Source organism: Osmerus eperlanus, chromosome 10 (genome assembly GCF_963692335.1).
Source record: "Osmerus eperlanus chromosome 10, fOsmEpe2.1, whole genome shotgun sequence".
NCBI lineage: Eukaryota > Metazoa > Chordata > Actinopteri > Osmeriformes > Osmeridae > Osmerus > Osmerus eperlanus.
The window spans coordinates 10,351,495-10,369,170 of NC_085027.1; the positions used below are offsets into that span (position 1 = coordinate 10,351,495).

Genomic DNA, 17,676 nt, shown 5'->3' on the forward strand with positions numbered 1-17,676 from the left:
CAGGGAGAGAGATCCTGTCACGTAAAAAAACCTTGAAGCACATGAAACAAGACCAGGGGAGAAGCAGGGTTGGTATTTTAAGGCTGAGCTTTGACACAAATCCCTCAGCACAAGTGTGGCAATGTTGTCGTCAGTGGCAGCTCGGGGGTTGTGGGGGTGGCAGCAGCGAGCCAACCCGTCTCAGGCTTAGCATGCTGATACCTCCAAATGTCATCTCTAAAACGCTCGGGAAGTTTATTGCTCTTGAAGCGGGTCCCAGAAAGCTCTGGCTCAGACTCCCTGGCTCAGGGAACACAGAGAGGGCCCATCTAGCCAAATACTCCAGACCTATGCCAATATCCCTCTGCCTCCCCTTCCACCCTATGTCATACCCATCAGCAATGCATGCCAGCTGTTCACTAGTGGGTCCTCGAGGCACTGTAGCATCTTAAAAGATTAATAATACAGGCTGAGAATTGTGACATCAGTGTTCGCTTTATATTATGCTATATTATGTTGTCAGTGGAGAAAGAGGTTAATATCATACTAATGATTTCTTTTAACCGGGACACTTGGAGAGTAATATTTTAGCCACAACTGACTTATTTCAAGCTTCTTGTCAGGTTGTTGGAAGAGAGTACTTTAGTCTGAAGCACAATGCTGGCCATGCTTCCTTGCTCTTTTGAACACCACCTGTCAAAGGCCTCATTGAAATGTTTTTACAAGGGGTTCTACCTTCTTACAGCAAGCTTGCTTTAGCAGTATGCCCTTGAAATATGGAGTGAACACTGACAAGTGGCCTGCAGCTGTCGGCACAGGCCAAAAAGGAAAAAGAAAGTTGAGATATCTAACATGAACAACCAACTTGTTCTAACAGTAAAGGAGATGTCCTAAAGAATGGAAAACTGAAATCCATGCGCCACATCTCAATGAGCCTTGTATTCTTTCATCTAGCATTTGAATAATGCTCCTTAGACAAACCCTTCTTTGCTTTATCACTTTGTCATCTAATTTGAAGGATAATGCTCCAGGGTCTGTTGATGAGGGACAGTGAATTTGCTCGTCTACATATAAACCCTTTTCTTCAGTGCTGTAATCATATTCCATGTAAATGAATATCAACAGTACACAGTGGTCCTACTCTCCTCAGAAATTTCACTACCGTATTTAAATAGGCTTCTTGCTAAAAGGTGTTAAACACTCCCATGATTCATCAACATGAGCTGATGTTCTGGATGAATACAAAGTGCTTCTTAAAAGTGCTGCTTATAAGTTCTTATGACCACATGAAAAAAAAATAAAAGTACAAATTTCACTCCACCTGATGCAGTTATGTCAGTAAGTTCATGGAAAATACAGCTCCAGTAGACTATTGGTTTTGGTATGTGGACATATGACTCATAACCCATAAGAATGTCCCTTTCTCAACACAAGTCTACTGCTTATTTACCCAGCAGTCACTCACAAACTTGGAGTAAAGGGTCAGCAGCTTCAAATTCATAATGAATTTTGGCCTGGTAGGTAAGAAAATTGAGTCTATATGAATCTCCACGAGCTCTGCTTCCCCTCAGGGTATGTAACCACAATTGTGGAGAAACTGAAAATGGCGGTGGATTTTATATAAATAAAAAAAATAAAAATAAGTAATTTAAAAACAGTAATTTAAAATGCGAGGACATGTCAAGATGTCAACATTGTTTTTCCACAACATGTGCTATCCTTCTTGCAAGCAGTCATCCCGTTTCTCTTAATCATCATCCATTTTTCTACCTACCAAGCATAACAACTTCCAGCCCAGCCCCCCTCCCCCCTTTCAGTTCTCACCTCCCATCGCCACGGAGCCTTGAAGAACAGAGCTCTTATTACAAAATGGCTGGTGTGAGCACAGTGCAATCTCCACAGGGACACCGAGCACTTGCAAACCTTATTAGTAGCTCGATTTACATCAGCAGCTTGCGGTGTTGCAGTGTGCGTAATGATAATTAACCTTTGCTGAAAGTGCGATTATGTAGTTTATGAGAGTGATTGCTTTCTTGCTTAAGGTTCACAAACAAGTTATTGTTCGGATAAGCTTTTATGCTGACTTTATGATTGCCAAGTTTTCATTTTCTATTGTATGTATGTGTGATAATGGTGTCATACTTTTTTAGTTGTAGAGACCTTTTCTTGACTGAACACTGAAATGCTGTTAGGAATATGCACTTCTGATGCTTGATCTTCTGCCGTACGTTTGGCACTATTTGTACATACCTTTGGATAATAACGTCTGCTAAATTAATAAAATGTCAAATGTGTCATGTAAACACACTTGTTTTGTGTCCAGTAAGCCTAAAGGGGACAACCATTTTTATTTTACCACAATGGTCAGGGAAAATGGTACAAACCAACAGTCTCATTGAGTCTGAGCAGACCAGAGGTCAGACACTGAAACCCTAGCCTACAGCCGTGACCAGCAGCAGGGGACATGATTATGTAGCCCCAACTGGAACCTAATGAAACACATTGTCAGTAGGGGGGAGCCAGTGACCCATGCAACCGGGTACAACCCCCATCCCCTTCAACTGGTTTTCCCTGCCTTTAAGGTCTTATTGGGTGTGCTCAAGCCTTCGGCGAGAGCACAACCTTTGTTCTCTCACATATATATTATTGTGAGAATGCTGTTAAGCATTCTCACTATTGTTTTCCTGTTTCTCTTTATTATTATATCAACTTCTTAGTTCTTCCGCCGTTTTTTGGCCTTTAACTAGTTCTGCATACTTTCACCGATTCCTACAATTTTTGTATCAAAACGTTCAGCTCCTTCAGGAGATGTTGGCTATGACTTCTGGTATTTCTCACTTTTATACTTTTTAAGACATTAAGGTTTTTGTGCAAATTATTCTCCCATTAAAAGTAATGGTAAATCCTTTCAAATCATTCATGCAAGTATGCAATGCATACTTTCAGCTAGACACCATTCAATCTTTAACATGTTCACAAGACATTCAGCTATTCCCAAATGATTCAGCTTTTTCAAATATTCGCCAATTTTGAATTATGACAGTTTGAAATACATTAAAATGTTTGCTCCTTCTTGATTTTTATGAATGAGCTGCTCTTTTTCTGATATTCAACTAAATTGTCAAACAAATTCATCTAACGTTCATATAGTTTAACTTACATAAACAAGTAATACATTAAAATGTAGGAAGAATTGTCCTCTTTCAGCCAATGTAACTACTAAAGAGCTCACATTTTCAGTTATGAGCCTTGAAGCGAGAGCAGCCTTTCAAATTCTCTCACTAACTTCAATGGAGAGGTGGGTAAAATTCGTCAGAGAAAGCAGGAAGGAAGACGATTTCAAAACTGCCGGTAGAGACATATTTCTGACCGCACAGACATATAAAGGACATCTCTAGTTTCGGCAGAGTCTTGGGTCTCGGCATTTTATTGATTGGACGTGTAGTTTTGCGTCTAGGTCAACTTGTTTGAGGTGTGGATGCTAGGTAAATGTTCGTTTTTCTCTCTGCCTAGCTCGTTAGCTGTCACAGCTGCGCCATCACCGTAACGACAGACGCGCACCACTCAGTCTCTCACACAGTTGATTGGTACGTTTACTTGACCATGAGAAACCCGATTACTAGCAATTGTCGGTTTATGCCAATTATACGATTACTCCGTTTAGATGTGTATTTAGTTATGCGATTACTCAATAAACGCGTCTACATGATTCTTTTTTATTAATCGTTGTATGCTCCACGGACAAAACTTGCACCATCATCCTTCTGCAACAAAGTGTCGCCGTGTCTTCCTGTATCGGCCCTACTGCTGTATGTTTCATTCCATCAACACATTGAATCCTACTAAGAAAGCCGAGTAAACGCACTCAATGTTAGGCTACATCTGCTACTGCTATTACTATCCCAACTATAATTTCAGCTGTTAAAACGATAATATTCTTGTTACGACTAGCTAGCCTACTTCTTCTTCTGTTTAACAGTTCAGCTTTCAGCTTCTCCCGCATTGTAGGCTATTTTAGCTCTTAGCTTTGTTAAGATGATGCAGTTCAGCTTCCACACTGCCTCTTTTGTGTCACTCACACATTTTTGAAATTCATTTCAGCTTGCGGGTATTTTCTAATTTCTCTCTTTTATACTTTTTAAAATATTAAGGTTTTTGTGCAAATTATTCTCCCTTTAAAAGTAATGGTAAATCCTTTCAAATCATTGTTGGAATGCTGCTCCAGCCCCTTTCAAAAATACCTTTCGGTTGCTTTGAAGCTTCAGCTTATAACTTTCTACTAAATTTTCAAAGTTTTCCGCTTTTTTAGCATGGTCAGCTATTGTTTCGCAGGAACAGCCGTTCGCAGGAACAGCCGTTTCTAGTTGGGTGTGCTCAAGCCTTCGGCGAGAGCACAACCTTTGTTCTCTCACATATATATTATTATGATTTTTATTTCTTTTTGCCCCCCTAAAACTCAGTCAATATTTGGCCTACATAGACAACGTAGGTGTCAAAAGTTTCGTCTTGGTAGCGATTGAGTTGCTTCTATTGGAATTTACGTTCCGTTGCATGGTTTAGGCTGAAGTTAAGTTTTTGTGGCGAAAAGTGAAGCTAACGGTGGCTAATTTGCTAGCCACAGTCACTGACGTTACTAACGTCACTAACGTCACGAAAACACGCGTGACTACCTTTGGCAGAACATTCGTTTCGCATCTGTTAACTTGGGGGATAGCTAGGCTAACTATAGCTTTACTGCAAGGCAGCTGCAGAAACGCCACAAGCAAAGAGGCCAGGGTGATAACTATTTACTCATTTTACTTTGTGATATGACACACAATTGTGATGTGTAATGTACAGTATAAGCTGATATTATTAAGGAAGTACATCTACTTTCGGAAACAGTAGTCTACTATTTCACTGAAGTATTAGCATCATGACATTAGCCTGTGTTGCCCGGGCAACACATACTACAGTGGTCTATGATGTAGCGTTATCTGTTTTCAATCGTTAAAATAAACATTCCTCACATATACATTTTCGTTGTAGGATTTATTCTGACATTAGTAAACGATTTGTTGGTGAAATTACCATTACCTGTGGTTTCAAACCAGTGTAGCTCACTGCAACGCTGTAGCTTACGCGAGACACACGACAAAAACATCTAACTTACACAGCTGTTTAGGAAGTCAAACGGCGACAGAACATGTTCGGCACTCCCCTTACTTAAATCAAAGGTCTATCTAACTACTAACCTGAACTTCATTGCCACAGCCTAAACGTTGTCAATCTGTTCATGAAAATAATTAATTTCAGCCTAAACCGTACAACGGAACGTTAAATCCAATTCAACCAACGCAATCGCTACCAAGACGAACACAGCAGTAGTCTAGTACTGTACCGTAGTAGTACAATTTACCGGGGCAGCTTCTCCACACGGCTATATCGCATTTTGCGTTGTTACTGACAATGATCGCTACCAGTGAGCTTTTTATGAATGAGCGATTTTCCACTAAATGAATGTCAAGCTTATTTACGTTTTGGGGGGCATATTTTCAGTTAGAAGATGGTACTGTTTGAATCGCGATTCCATCTTCCACTGCCGGGTAACGTCGTAGAATAATCTTCAAAGGGGGTTCTTTATTAATGAATGAATGCAATGAGTAGGCTAAATGCCTGAAAATATCATGAGAAGGGAAAAACTTAAAATGACGTTTAAGTCATAGAGATTAGGTCAATTTTTACACCGGTCTGCCAAATTGATTCGTTTTGATTCAACGATGAGGCTGCCTCTTGCAGGGGAAATGAGAAGACATCTATTTCATTCTACACTTCACTCGTATTTTCAGTTGTAAATGAGCAGCAAAAAAAAATGCTTTTAAATCTATGTAATCTTTATAAATAATAAGTATGCATTTTTATATAAAATATACAGAAATATCAGTTGTAAAAATGTCATTAAAAAACGGACCCCTGTGCAACCGACGCAAGCAAGCACACCCTACAATTTCCCCAGAAATTGTACCCTCTCTAGTTAAATAATAGTATTCAAGGGCGCCTGGTGGAAGAGGGCCGCTGTGTGTTCCTCAGTGGCATTTGAGAGGAAATGAGAGGTGAAATTACAGGCCAATTCCCCTCATTAATGTTGGCTTCACTCAGTCGGCCTTAGCGACCCTAATGAGGTTGAAAGGAAAGGGAAAGGAAGGGGGATGTCTGAAATCACCGTTGTGCCTTTTCTTACTGGACTTCAATTTTAAATACATTGTATTGTTTTGTGAAACCCAGTATGATCATTCCTTCTGCAAACAAGTTTCAAAGATTTAAGTGAGATCACTCATACAAACATCCAAATTCATGGGTTTCTTTGTGTATAGATACATGAAGAATCATTCTAAGGCAGTGGAGTTTCTCATCAGAAATGCTTGTTTTTTTAGAAATGGAAGATCAGCTTAAAAGTAGAATTGTGTTTTCTCATTTTAGTAAAAAAAAGTGTTGGTATTTAGACTGATATAAAGCTTGTAAAAAATATATATTTTCAGCTTGAAATTACTGCAGTCTGTCAAGGTTGAATTTCATGTCAATATTAAGACAGTGTCATATAGTCCCTGTATAAAAAGGCTTCACAGAGGTATAATCCTTTTTAAAGGTGGTGCAAGACTAAACTCAAAGACCTTCCTTACTAGTACACACTTATTTGCAGTTCACGCCAGTCAAAAGGGCAAGGACCAGAGACGTCCAGTCATGTTTACTGTCTAGAGCAGCAAAGTGCCAGTGGCCCAGTGTCAGCAAGTTCCTGTAAAAGTATATAAGTGCCCTATGCACCATAACGTGTTTCACACAAGAGGCAGTAGTTCAGCGGAAAAAAATTACACTTGAACTTAGTCTTGTCAGGGTAAGAAAAGCTGGAGGAGCTTATGAACTAGCCTAGTGAGGAGTGGGTGGGCAGTTTCCTGAGCTACTAAAATGCAAGCCAGAATGGAAGCTGCCAGCCAGCATTCTTGAGCCATTAGACAAGTTACTTCACTGCAGCCTCCGGTTTCTCTGCAGTGCTGAGGTGGCACTCTGAGATCACCAATGGAGAGAGGTAATACATCTAGATCATTTTTATAGTGAGACCACTTGGTATTTTCTAAAGCTATGTTGCTCCTTGTCATTATTTAGTGCTTGTATTGAAAGTCCAAAGTTTGTTTTATACGGAACAGTTTCTTAATGATCATTCTTATGTAACGAAGTACATTTGCCTATCATTGGCATTAAATCCTTAAGCAGCCTGCCCTGTGATGTTTGAGAAAGATCCATAATGAGATTAAAAATTGCTGCTTGCTGATCCACTTAGAGCTTCAATTAAGTACCCTTTTTGAATACTCCATGATTAAATAGAAAATGTACATTAACTGCATTAACTAAAAAGTATGTTCACAAATGCAATTCATGGGAGGCAGCAGATCTCTAGTAGAGGAAGAAACAAAGTATAACATTTTTGCCTTGTTATCTTGCCAGGTCAAGTGTCAGTCTTCGCTGGTAATATCTTTACAAGTAACCTGGTGCTGAGCCAAGTTACACTTGTGAAATGGAAATACAGAAGCCAAATAGTAGCCTAAGCCAAAGATACCGTACCAGCAATGTCAAGGATATGTATCAGATTCAATATTCACTGTGCCAGCCTGCTGATGCTGTAACTGACATACATTAGTTTAACTTCTGTGTGCTCTACGCTGTGCTTCACTGGCAGAACTATTAAAGCTTGACTTGAGTTCTACAAAGTGAAAATGGACCACAGACCTAGTCCCTTTAGACTTTTTTCTTTCAAATAATTAAAAGGGGCAGAATAAAAACTTTACAGATGGTAACCCACCATTTGTATACTGCTTACTAATATAAGTCTGGTAGACAAGCAAAATCTTTCATTCAGCTAACAACTATTGGTATAGCTTAAATGGGATTTGAGGCCTACTGCATTATTGTGTCCACTGATTTAAGTGGTCTTATAGACTGTCACATAAATGAAAATACTAGTAAGCAAAGCTCAGACATTGTTTCGTTTTTTTTCTTATCATTTACAGGCATGCTGGTGGTTAATGTCACCTGGCGAAACAAGACGTATGTTGGCACCCTTTTAGACTGCACACGGCATGACTGGGCTCCGCCAAGGTAAGATTTCTCTCCTTGCATGAAAACCAGGAAGCACCAAGAGTCCATTGAGACTCAAATATAAACTTAACAATATGCTGAACAAGTGAATCATATGATACTGCAGTGTAAGACACATCAGGTTGTTGGATTAAAATCAATAGAAGTCTGCCTTACCACCATGTTTTATATTTTATTTACTGTTCTTCAACGATGGTGTTGAATTTCCAAGAATATTTATTTTTATTTTGCAGACTATCATCACTCACTGCTCTCACTCTATACTTTATCATACCAGCACTTAGTTGCCTGAACTTTTCATTAAGTGCATCTCATTAATCTGTTAATATCAGCCCTGAGCCTGGTCCATGCAATTTAGGCCTATTTCTTGAGGTGCTGGTGTTTTATATTTATTAGAAAAGTATTTTGTTTGACTCACACTCACATCTACTTTTTCTCTTCTTTTTTTAACTTGAAAAATAGATTTGTCAAACTTAGTAGACTGAACATAATCATTTTCCTGTTTCAGATAAGTAATGAGTCTTAAATCTGAGCCTCTGTCACCCTACTGATGTATTTGCATCTCCTGCTGCTGTTGAAATTGTTTGTCAAGAAACTCAGGGAGGAAACTATGACTCATTGCAGCCTAATGTCTATTTGTCACAGATTACTAACCTTCTCTGTTGCTCAGAAAGATAATTACATTAGAATTAAAGAGACATGGGGATATGAATGAAGTTATGATTACAAGGCAGGTGTGAAGAGGCCTCGTTTTAGCATTTCATTGCCATGAGTAAGGAATTGATGTTGTTTTCCTATTTTTCTTTGCACACTGTTGTACTAATACTTATTAGTTATGGTTGTGTTGCATGTTGTCCTAATGTTCACCTGTAAAACAATTAGTAATGCATTTGATTATGAAGAATTATTAAGTCATCACTCCATTTGCAGTCATTCTTTGTTCATTCATGTATTATACCAATGTATATTTTTCACGCATTTAGGTTCTGTGAATCCCCCACCAGTGACTTGGAAATGAGGAATGGGCGAGGACGAGGCAAGCGGATAAGGCCTAACAGCAACACACCCATAAATGAGAACAGCAATTCATCGGACAACAAGGGCAACAACAGCAATAAGACCCGGGCCGCGTCCAACAGTAAGGGCAGACGGGGCAGTCAACCCTCGTCGGAACGCCGCACGCCACCCAACAGCAACACAGAGGACATCAAGGCCAGCCCCTCCTCAGCCAGCAAGCGCAAGACCAAACCCACCTCTGACATGGAACCCAATTCCAGTTCAGAGGACACCAAAGGCAACAAGCGCATGCGCACAAACTCCAATAGTGGAGGCGCCATACTGCCCTCTGTCCCCATCCCTTCTATTAAGACTGAACCCCTCCCACCACCCCTAGACCGCAATTGCCCTTCGCCAGCCCTTATTGACTGCCCACACCCCAACTGCAACAAAAAGTACAAGCACATCAATGGTCTCAAATACCACCAAGCTCGTGCCCACAATGATGATGACATTAAGCTGGACCTGGATGGGGATAGTGAGTACGGGGAGGATTCCACTCTCCATCCTGATCCAGGAAACTGCAATGGAGCCTCCATAAGCCAGAAAGGCTGCCTCTCTCCGGCACGGTCGGTCACTCCCAAAGGTAGAGGCTTTGACGCACAGAGTCAGTCCCCATCCCCCGGCAAGTTTGGCTCACGGTCAGCCAGTAAAAAGAAGAGCGGTGAAGCAGACCCAGAAGCTGGTGGAACACCAATGGAAGGTTGTGATGATGGGCCTTGTCTGACTGATGAAGCTAGCAATGATGGAATGGAGGAAAAGCGAGGCTCAAAAAAGTCCAGCAGTGGCGTCAAGTCTGACAAACTTGCACAGAAGACTATGAAGACATCCAGGCCCCCCCCACCACAAGGCACTGTAGCGTCCCAGCAGCTATACTCCCTCCAGGCCTCACCCTTCTCTGCAGGAAACCCCAATGCTTCTCCAGGGATGTCTCCAATGATGCAGGGGGTTCCCAAAAGCCCCCAAATGAAAAGTGCTCAGCCTAAACCCCCCAATATGGGAGATCCTTCCCTGAACCCTGCATCTAATGGCTCCAAGGACAAGAAAAAGAAGGACAAAAAGAAAAAAGATGTTGGGAAGGAGGCAGATAGCCCCAAACCTCCAGGGAAAGGCGGGAAACCAGAGGATGGAAAAAGCCCATATTCTGAATCCTCCGATCCAGGAAGCAAAAGTGACGGACTCCTCAATGGCTCCTCTGACCCCCACCAGAGTCGATTAGCCAGCATCAAGGCTGAAGCTGATAAAATCTACAGCTTCACTGACAATTCTCCAAGTCCATCCATTGGAGTGGCCAGTCGAATTGATAGCACAGGGATGCCACAGCCCTTAACACCACTCCATGTTGTAACCCAAAATGGTGCTGACAACTCCTCAGTAAAGACCAACAGCCCAGCATACTCTGATATATCAGATGCTGGAGAGGATGGGGAGGGGAAAGTAGAAGGTGTCAAAGTCAAGACTGAAGACCAAGCCATCAGGGAAAGCGCCAAGAAAACCCTATTCCCCAACCAGACGTCCAATAAGGATTCCCCTTACTACGCTAACTATGAGACATACTACTCGCCAAACTACACCAACGCCAGTCCGGGTGGGCCCAACCCAGGAACACCAATGGCAGAAGGTCAGGTCAAAGTCAAAAGGGAGGAAGATCAGGACCAGGGGGAGGAGAAGATAAAGGTTGAACCACATGAAGATCGCAAAGCTGACATCATTGCTTCTAGTCAGCCACAACATCAACCCTCAGTAATCCAGCAGCGATCCAACATGTACATGCAACCACTGTACTACAACCAGTACGCTTACGTTCCCCCATATGCATACCATCCAGACCAGGCCTATCACAACCACTTACTGAACACTAACCCAGCCTACCGACAACAGTACGAGGAGCGGCAGCGACAGGTGGCCGAGCAACACAGAGCAGCAGAAAAGAAATCAGATGCCATCATGAAAGAGCGAGAGGTGTCCATGAAAGAGGAATGGAAACAGAAGGCATCCATGCCTCCTACCCTCTCCAAAGCCCCAAGTCAGTCCGATTTGGGCAAGGGACCTCAACCTCCAGGCAAGCCTAGGGATTCCCCTTTAGAACCTTCCAAGTCCATTGGAGGCATTAAGGGAGAAGACTCAAAGTCCCAGCAGTCCGAAGGGCTAAAGATAAAGCTGAATGAAGGGGGACACCAGGGGAAAGAGGACTCCAAGCCAGGTCTAGATTACAGAGGACAGACGGGAGTAGAGCAGTCAATGTGGCACAGACAGGTAAAATGTCTTCTTTATCATATTATCAGAGATGCACATGTCATTAGCACAACATGTGTCTCACTAAACATTTCTAGGATCCTGTATTCATGATGTTTACCCTATGGATATTAGGTTATCAGTTTTTAGACCTTTATATAGGATTGTATCATTTCTGTAGGAAGGCAGCCCATTTTAATGCTTTAATATTGTCTACCTCAACTAGTACGCTGAGAACCAGAAGCCCCAGCAAGAAGATGACCAGCAGCCGCAACAACAACAACAACAACAGCCTCGATGGAAAGACGAGAGGGACAGAGAACGTGAGCGAGACAGGAAAGGAAAGGACGATAGGCCCAGACCCAGCGGTGGTCCCAAAGAAGAGGGCAAAGAGGGGTCAGACCCTCGTGCAATGTCTGAAGAACACCGGGGCATGAGTAAAGACCCACGTGGCAATGCCCACATGCAGTTCTCATCCCCCCTGGCACAGCACCAGGGGTACATGCCCTACATGCACGGTTACCCCTATGGCCAGGGCTATGACCCCAGCCATCCTGGGTACAGGGGAATGCCCTCAGTAATGATGCAGAACTATCCAGGTAAGAGATTTGATGCTATATAAAACCCACTGTTACTCACATTGCAAATGGAATTTACTCCCCCAACACACTTCAATTTAGTTGATAGCCTTATAGTGCTGTAGGTCTCTGAGGGTGTTATGACCCAATATTAAAACCAAGACGACAAATGAGCGTGAAAGCAATACTGACGAGCAGCACAGTAATCTGTTACTTAATCCATGGACTTACTCCAGCATTTCACTTTCAGGGTCATACCTGCCTGCAGGCTACCCATTCTCTCCTTATGCCGGCAAGATGGCCGCAGGCGAAGAGGGCGGTGACAAATCCCGTGCAAGCCCCACCGTGAGCAAAGCAGCCTCAGACTCCAAAGCCCTGGATATCCTACACCAGCATGCCAGTCAGTACAAAAGCAAATCCCCCACGGTGGGTGACAAGCCTTCCCACGAGAGGGAGAGAGAACGAGAGAGAGGAGGTGGAGGGGACCGTGACAGGGAGAGAGAAAGGGAGAGGGACGTGGACAGACCTCGCTCCTCACCCTCCCAGCGCATCATGCCCTCTCATCACCACCTCGGCTACCCACTGCTCACGGGGCAGTATGATCTGTCCTACGGCACAGGTCAGTCTTGAGATAAGCTCTGATCATGATACTGTTGTTGTTTTGAAGGGGTTAAAGTGTTGGAAGGTCCCCCTCCAAGTTAAAGTTGGTAAAAAGGTTTCAAACCTTAAGAGGTCTGCAGATGCAGATGTTTCCTATTCATTTTAAGTTCTGGATGGTAGGTCATTGGAGATTTCCACATAACTGATACAATTACTACTGATATAAATACTGATATAGGAGCTATAACTGACATACAATCATGTTCCACCTCGCACAGGTCTCTCATCATCCGCTATTGTTGCCAGTCAGCAAGCTGCAGCCCCCTCCCTCTACCCACCGGCACGGAGGTGAGAACGGTAAGGCCCATAGCCAGACAGACAGATGTAGACACATGAACAATAGTACCCATATATTAACATATTAGTTGGAAGAGGCAATCATCAATATTAAGTGCATTTGGAGAAATTCTCAAATGACAGGCCTTTTTAGTCTTTGTGTTGAGTAATATGCATTTAGGAAACTGGGCCACAGTTGTCTGAGTAAAGTACACTGTAATGAAATGTAATAGATCAGAGGAGTGCTTATATACACATGTATACTTATATAATAAAGAAACTATTTATGAACGTAGACAAGAACTGTAAAGCAAAGACTGAGATAGAAACAAGCGGCGGGACGACACAAATATGCAGTGACACACTTGTAAGCAAAACAACAGTAATCTCAATGACAGATGTGCTAGGGCGTGGAGGGAAATGCTGGCCAAAAAGGGTCCTAGTCAGACGTGTATTGTTGTCAACCCTGTAGTCTGCAAAAAAAAATCACCCAACCTTGTGAAAAAGAAACGAAGCGGTTGGTGTCTCAAAGCGCCCATCTCCGTCTGCTGACGTTATACCAGTCTCAGCCGAGGCTCCCAGAGCACTGAGCAAGGTTCTAAACCAGCTCTCAATGCACCAGAGAACCCACCTCAATATTCAGTGCAGCACTTGCCCCCTTCAGTTGTTCATCCGAAACAGGTCTTTTGAGGACAGCAGCTCAATACAGTGGTGATGAGGGGAAATTGTAGTGTGATACTATACAACAGTCACAGCGCTATCATAGCCTGCACTGGCCTCTAGTGGTAGAACACATTCTCTCATTGTTCTGATTATGATCCTTATGGATGTGGCTTGTATTAGAGAATGCAATGGTCTCATACTCTAAGGACAGGGATATTGAGTTATTTATATATTGTTTGAATAGTTATTTAAATCTAGCCCTTTGAAAAATGATTGCAGAATATATATTTTGTATTACTGTTTACTAAACACAAACAAACTTGTTATAGATTTTTTTCAAGGATGTTTTCGCCTGAAATGTGTGATTTGGTTTATAATGAGCCACATGGAAACATTGGGAATATGTTAATTGGGGTTTTGATCTAAATATTGTATCTATGTCTGTTTGTTTTGTTAATATAGGGAGACCTGACCGACTCACCTCAACGCTGCAACGATTCATGTGACTGGATCACATGAGCGGAAGTCCGTTCCCAGAATCCATTTTAGACATCAGTTGAATGGTGTTTCTATATTTTTAGTTCTCTGCCGGGATTTTCTGGCAGAGGTCTTTTTTTCTTTTTCTTGCATCCCCTAGCATCTCTTAACTCGTTACTCCCCTCTCCCAACCCCAGACTTTAATAGGACTGATACACTCAACCAAGGTTCCAAGCCATCACTCTCTGTCAACTAGGCAGACAACCAACCAACTGCTGATATCTTCTTGTCTTTGCACTGTCGACAAACACATGCAAAAAGAAACTTGACTGGCTGCCTGAACAGCTAAAAAATGTTTTGACTGCGTTGTTTTTTTGTCATGTGCAGAATATGGCAGGGGATTGGGCTCGGGTGGCCGAGAGAAGGGGGGGGGGGGGTCAAACAAAATAAAGACTGACAAAAAAGTAAATCATGTTGAAATGATTGAACTTGATGTCCTTGGTTTGTTGCTTAAGATGTAAAAGTTTATCCTTACAAAATACAGGTTACATGTTGAGAAAATTGTTTGGAAAATACAATCCACAGACAAAATCTTTTCGAGATTTTGAGTTTGCATTTTACCTTCTACTTCCAATGATTCTTCATTTGAAAAGTATGATAAACTCCAAGTTCATTTTTCAGGGAATAAGTCATATTAGAGGAGATTGCAGTTCACACAATCTAACAATATCTAGGGTTTTTTTCTTCTGTTTTACTGACATGTTTATTGTTGACTTACGGCATGACTTTTTACCCTTTGGTTATGATTCATTCATGTCCTCTGTCTCAGCTGGTATCTCAATCCCAATACCCTCTTCTTACTCTGAAACACCAACATCCTCATACACATCCACACCAACACACTAGTCAAGATGGCACTTGACAATTTGAACTCTGTCTATGAGTTACCTAAAGCACTGAGCATTTACAGTCCTGTAGCTCATGCTAACTTCCCATTTGTGCAGAAAGAGTACTGGCCCACAATGGTAGTAGTGGAATCAAAGAATCAACAAACAGAAGAGGGGAGATGGAAGCAAGCAATGGAAAGCAAGAAGAAGAAAAAAGGACCACTACAACCAGCTGCTACATCAAGGATAACAGCATCCTGCTGACTGCACCACTGTTATGGAATACATTTTCCCAGCCTTGTGTTTAGTAACTCCACCAGACATGGAGCCGATATAGATGGCGTACCTGTTGAACTCTTGATAGATTAAGGCTCCAGAGGACGTACCCCAAAAAACTGATTCATGGTCATGTTACAGCAGGGCTCCTCTACTGGAAATCACTCCTCTCTTAACTTCTCACATTATCCATGTTCAATTGCAAGTCTCTCCTCTAATCTATAATTATCATTGGTTCATGGGCTGCTGCTTTTGGGTGTCTGAGAAATTATACTTTTTTAATGGGGAGATGGTATATTTAATCTACTTGTCATCAAATTGCAGGCATTAATGCCATAGCGTTGCCTGGTTTAGGTGGCTGTGGGCAAGCTTGGTAAAGTGTATTGAGTGTTTTAGAGGTGTACTAGGTTCAGAAATCTCCACTTGGGAAGGGGAAGGGTGGGATGGAGTGGGCTGTCTCCCATACATGCTCAGTACGGTAAAATACAGTACATTGAAGCATCCAGCAGGAAACTTTGCCAGTTGAATGAGCTTTCTGTGGCATGGTGCCACATCTTAAATGATCATTAAACCTTATCTATTAGCCTTTTTAATTAAAGTGGCACAGACTTGGTAGACTACACATATTTTAACATCATGCGCTTAGAGTAATGCTTAGATATCTGAAGGAGCAGTATAGTCAGGTGGCATATTCACATAATTGGCAAGACTGTTCATGTTACACCCCTGAAACAGCATGACTTACCCCAGAAAGATTCATTCCAAGACTACAAAAGGTCTGGGTGTATTTCTACTAGCTTGTCTCTGTTGTCAGAGTGATTATTAAACAGATTGATTGTCCAGCCTGTAAATCTGAATGTGACAGTGTTTTGACATGTAAGATCCCCTACTGTAAATAGTAGGGTTATGGTACATAGGCAGCTGTGATATTGTCCTGTAAATCAGTGGAGTATAATTCTAAATGTACCTGAGAAGGTGGCAGAAGAACGTTTCTCTACATCAGATAAGGGATACACTGTATTTGGAGGGTTTCCTTATATGTTCTGTAAATGTCCAACTCACCACTTTCCCTAACCGTAACCATGTTTAATATCAGATTTGGTTTGTTGGTATTTTGAGTGTCTGTAGATTATCTACAGGGGCAACCTCAATTGAAGTATTGTCTGGATAGGGATTAAGATATTACCTGTGAAATTATCATATATGGTTTAGACAAGTGCAGTTAATCTCAATTTAAGAAAAGAGAAGTTGATTTGTAGGCGAAACAAGTTGAAAATTAAGCATCATAAAATGTATGGAAAAGCCAAACGTGTTTATTCTCTTGGCGAATGACTAGAGAAATTGATCACTTTATTTCTCTACTTTGTCATTACTCCTTTATATAAAAAGTGGCACAATAATTTTCTCATTTGGCTCCTGCAAAATGTAACCTAAAAACTAGGAGATATTTTCTGATGCCATTAAGGGCCAAAACAGTGCATGTTACAGACCCCTCCACCCTCCTTTCTTGGTCCTCCCAATCACGTCTCTCGATACCCCAAATATCAGTCTTCGGTACTTTCAAGGATGTTTACAACCCCTTTCTCTTCTTAGTGAGGAACTTAGCACTCAGCATCCTCACCAACTCTACTCTGTTTTCCCCTCACCCCCCACTCCCCCGTTTGTGTAAAGTGTACATTATCATGGTTCTTTTTTATACAATACTGTAACTTGCCTTGTGCAATTGAGGCAAACAAATAAATCTTTTTATGAGACAATCATATCTGTTATTATGTGAGTGGATCCCTTCGTATTTAAAAGAGAGAAACTAAACAGCTGTGCTAATTATATGCAGCTATAATTATTGCGAGCCTCTTTGTACTTTATACAATATGCAAGTTATTTGAAAATGGTCCTGGGAATACCTTATGACTAAAGTGCAGAGCTTTCAATTGTCTATTTTTGAGCAAAGTGTCATTCGCGTTCACTGCATTTAGGTAAAATAACCACTGGGGGGCAGTCTTAATGTGTGTATATGTGATCCTGAGAAACGGTCAGGTCATACAAACCAGTCATCTTTTGGCCTTAAATGTGACTTCATAAGCTGAGCCAATGACTTGCTCCTTTAACTGCGATAGTATTAATCATGATGCACTTTAAAGGACAGTGCTTGCAAGGAGTTACTTTTGAGCATAAGGTCAATTGCATATTTTGAAGAGAAGCCTTAGAATTCATGGCCATGAAAATCCAGTCAGATTGAATACACTGTTTTTGAACAGACGGTATCAGTCTAAAAAAAAAACAGTGAGACTTACCTGATGCTGAACCAGAATGTCTATGCAACACAATTATTTTCACTTGCAAGTTGCAATTTTCACACTATGCACAAATGACCTCTTGTTCTCTTTCCAAAGTGCCTCTATTGGAAACTAAAGCTCCCACACAGGGCGGTGTTCTGTGTCCGAGAGCAACATGGTGAT

The 17,676-nt window shown here is 41.7% G+C and overlaps 1 protein-coding gene across 3 annotated transcripts in view; it reads left to right on the forward strand.

The window, feature by feature from the left end:
• The window catches only part of LOC134027704 (zinc finger protein 609-like), a 57,959-nt gene extending 40,982 nt beyond the window's left edge, over positions 1–16,977 (forward strand). The window contains exons 4-9 of one of the 3 annotated variants that reach the window (XM_062470715.1): positions 8,022–8,109; positions 9,093–11,421; positions 11,627–11,999; positions 12,229–12,597; positions 12,857–12,935; positions 14,040–16,977. In XM_062470715.1, the coding sequence (XP_062326699.1) occupies positions 8,022–8,109; positions 9,093–11,421; positions 11,627–11,999; positions 12,229–12,597; positions 12,857–12,930 (3,233 nt within the window). In that variant the 3' untranslated portion in view covers positions 12,931–12,935; positions 14,040–16,977. The remainder of the gene's footprint in view (positions 1–8,021; positions 8,110–9,092; positions 11,422–11,626; positions 12,000–12,228; positions 12,598–12,856; positions 12,936–14,039) is intronic. The other 2 variants (XM_062470714.1, XM_062470716.1) reach the window with 2 other exon arrangements.
• The last annotated feature ends 699 nt before the right edge of the window (positions 16,978–17,676 follow it).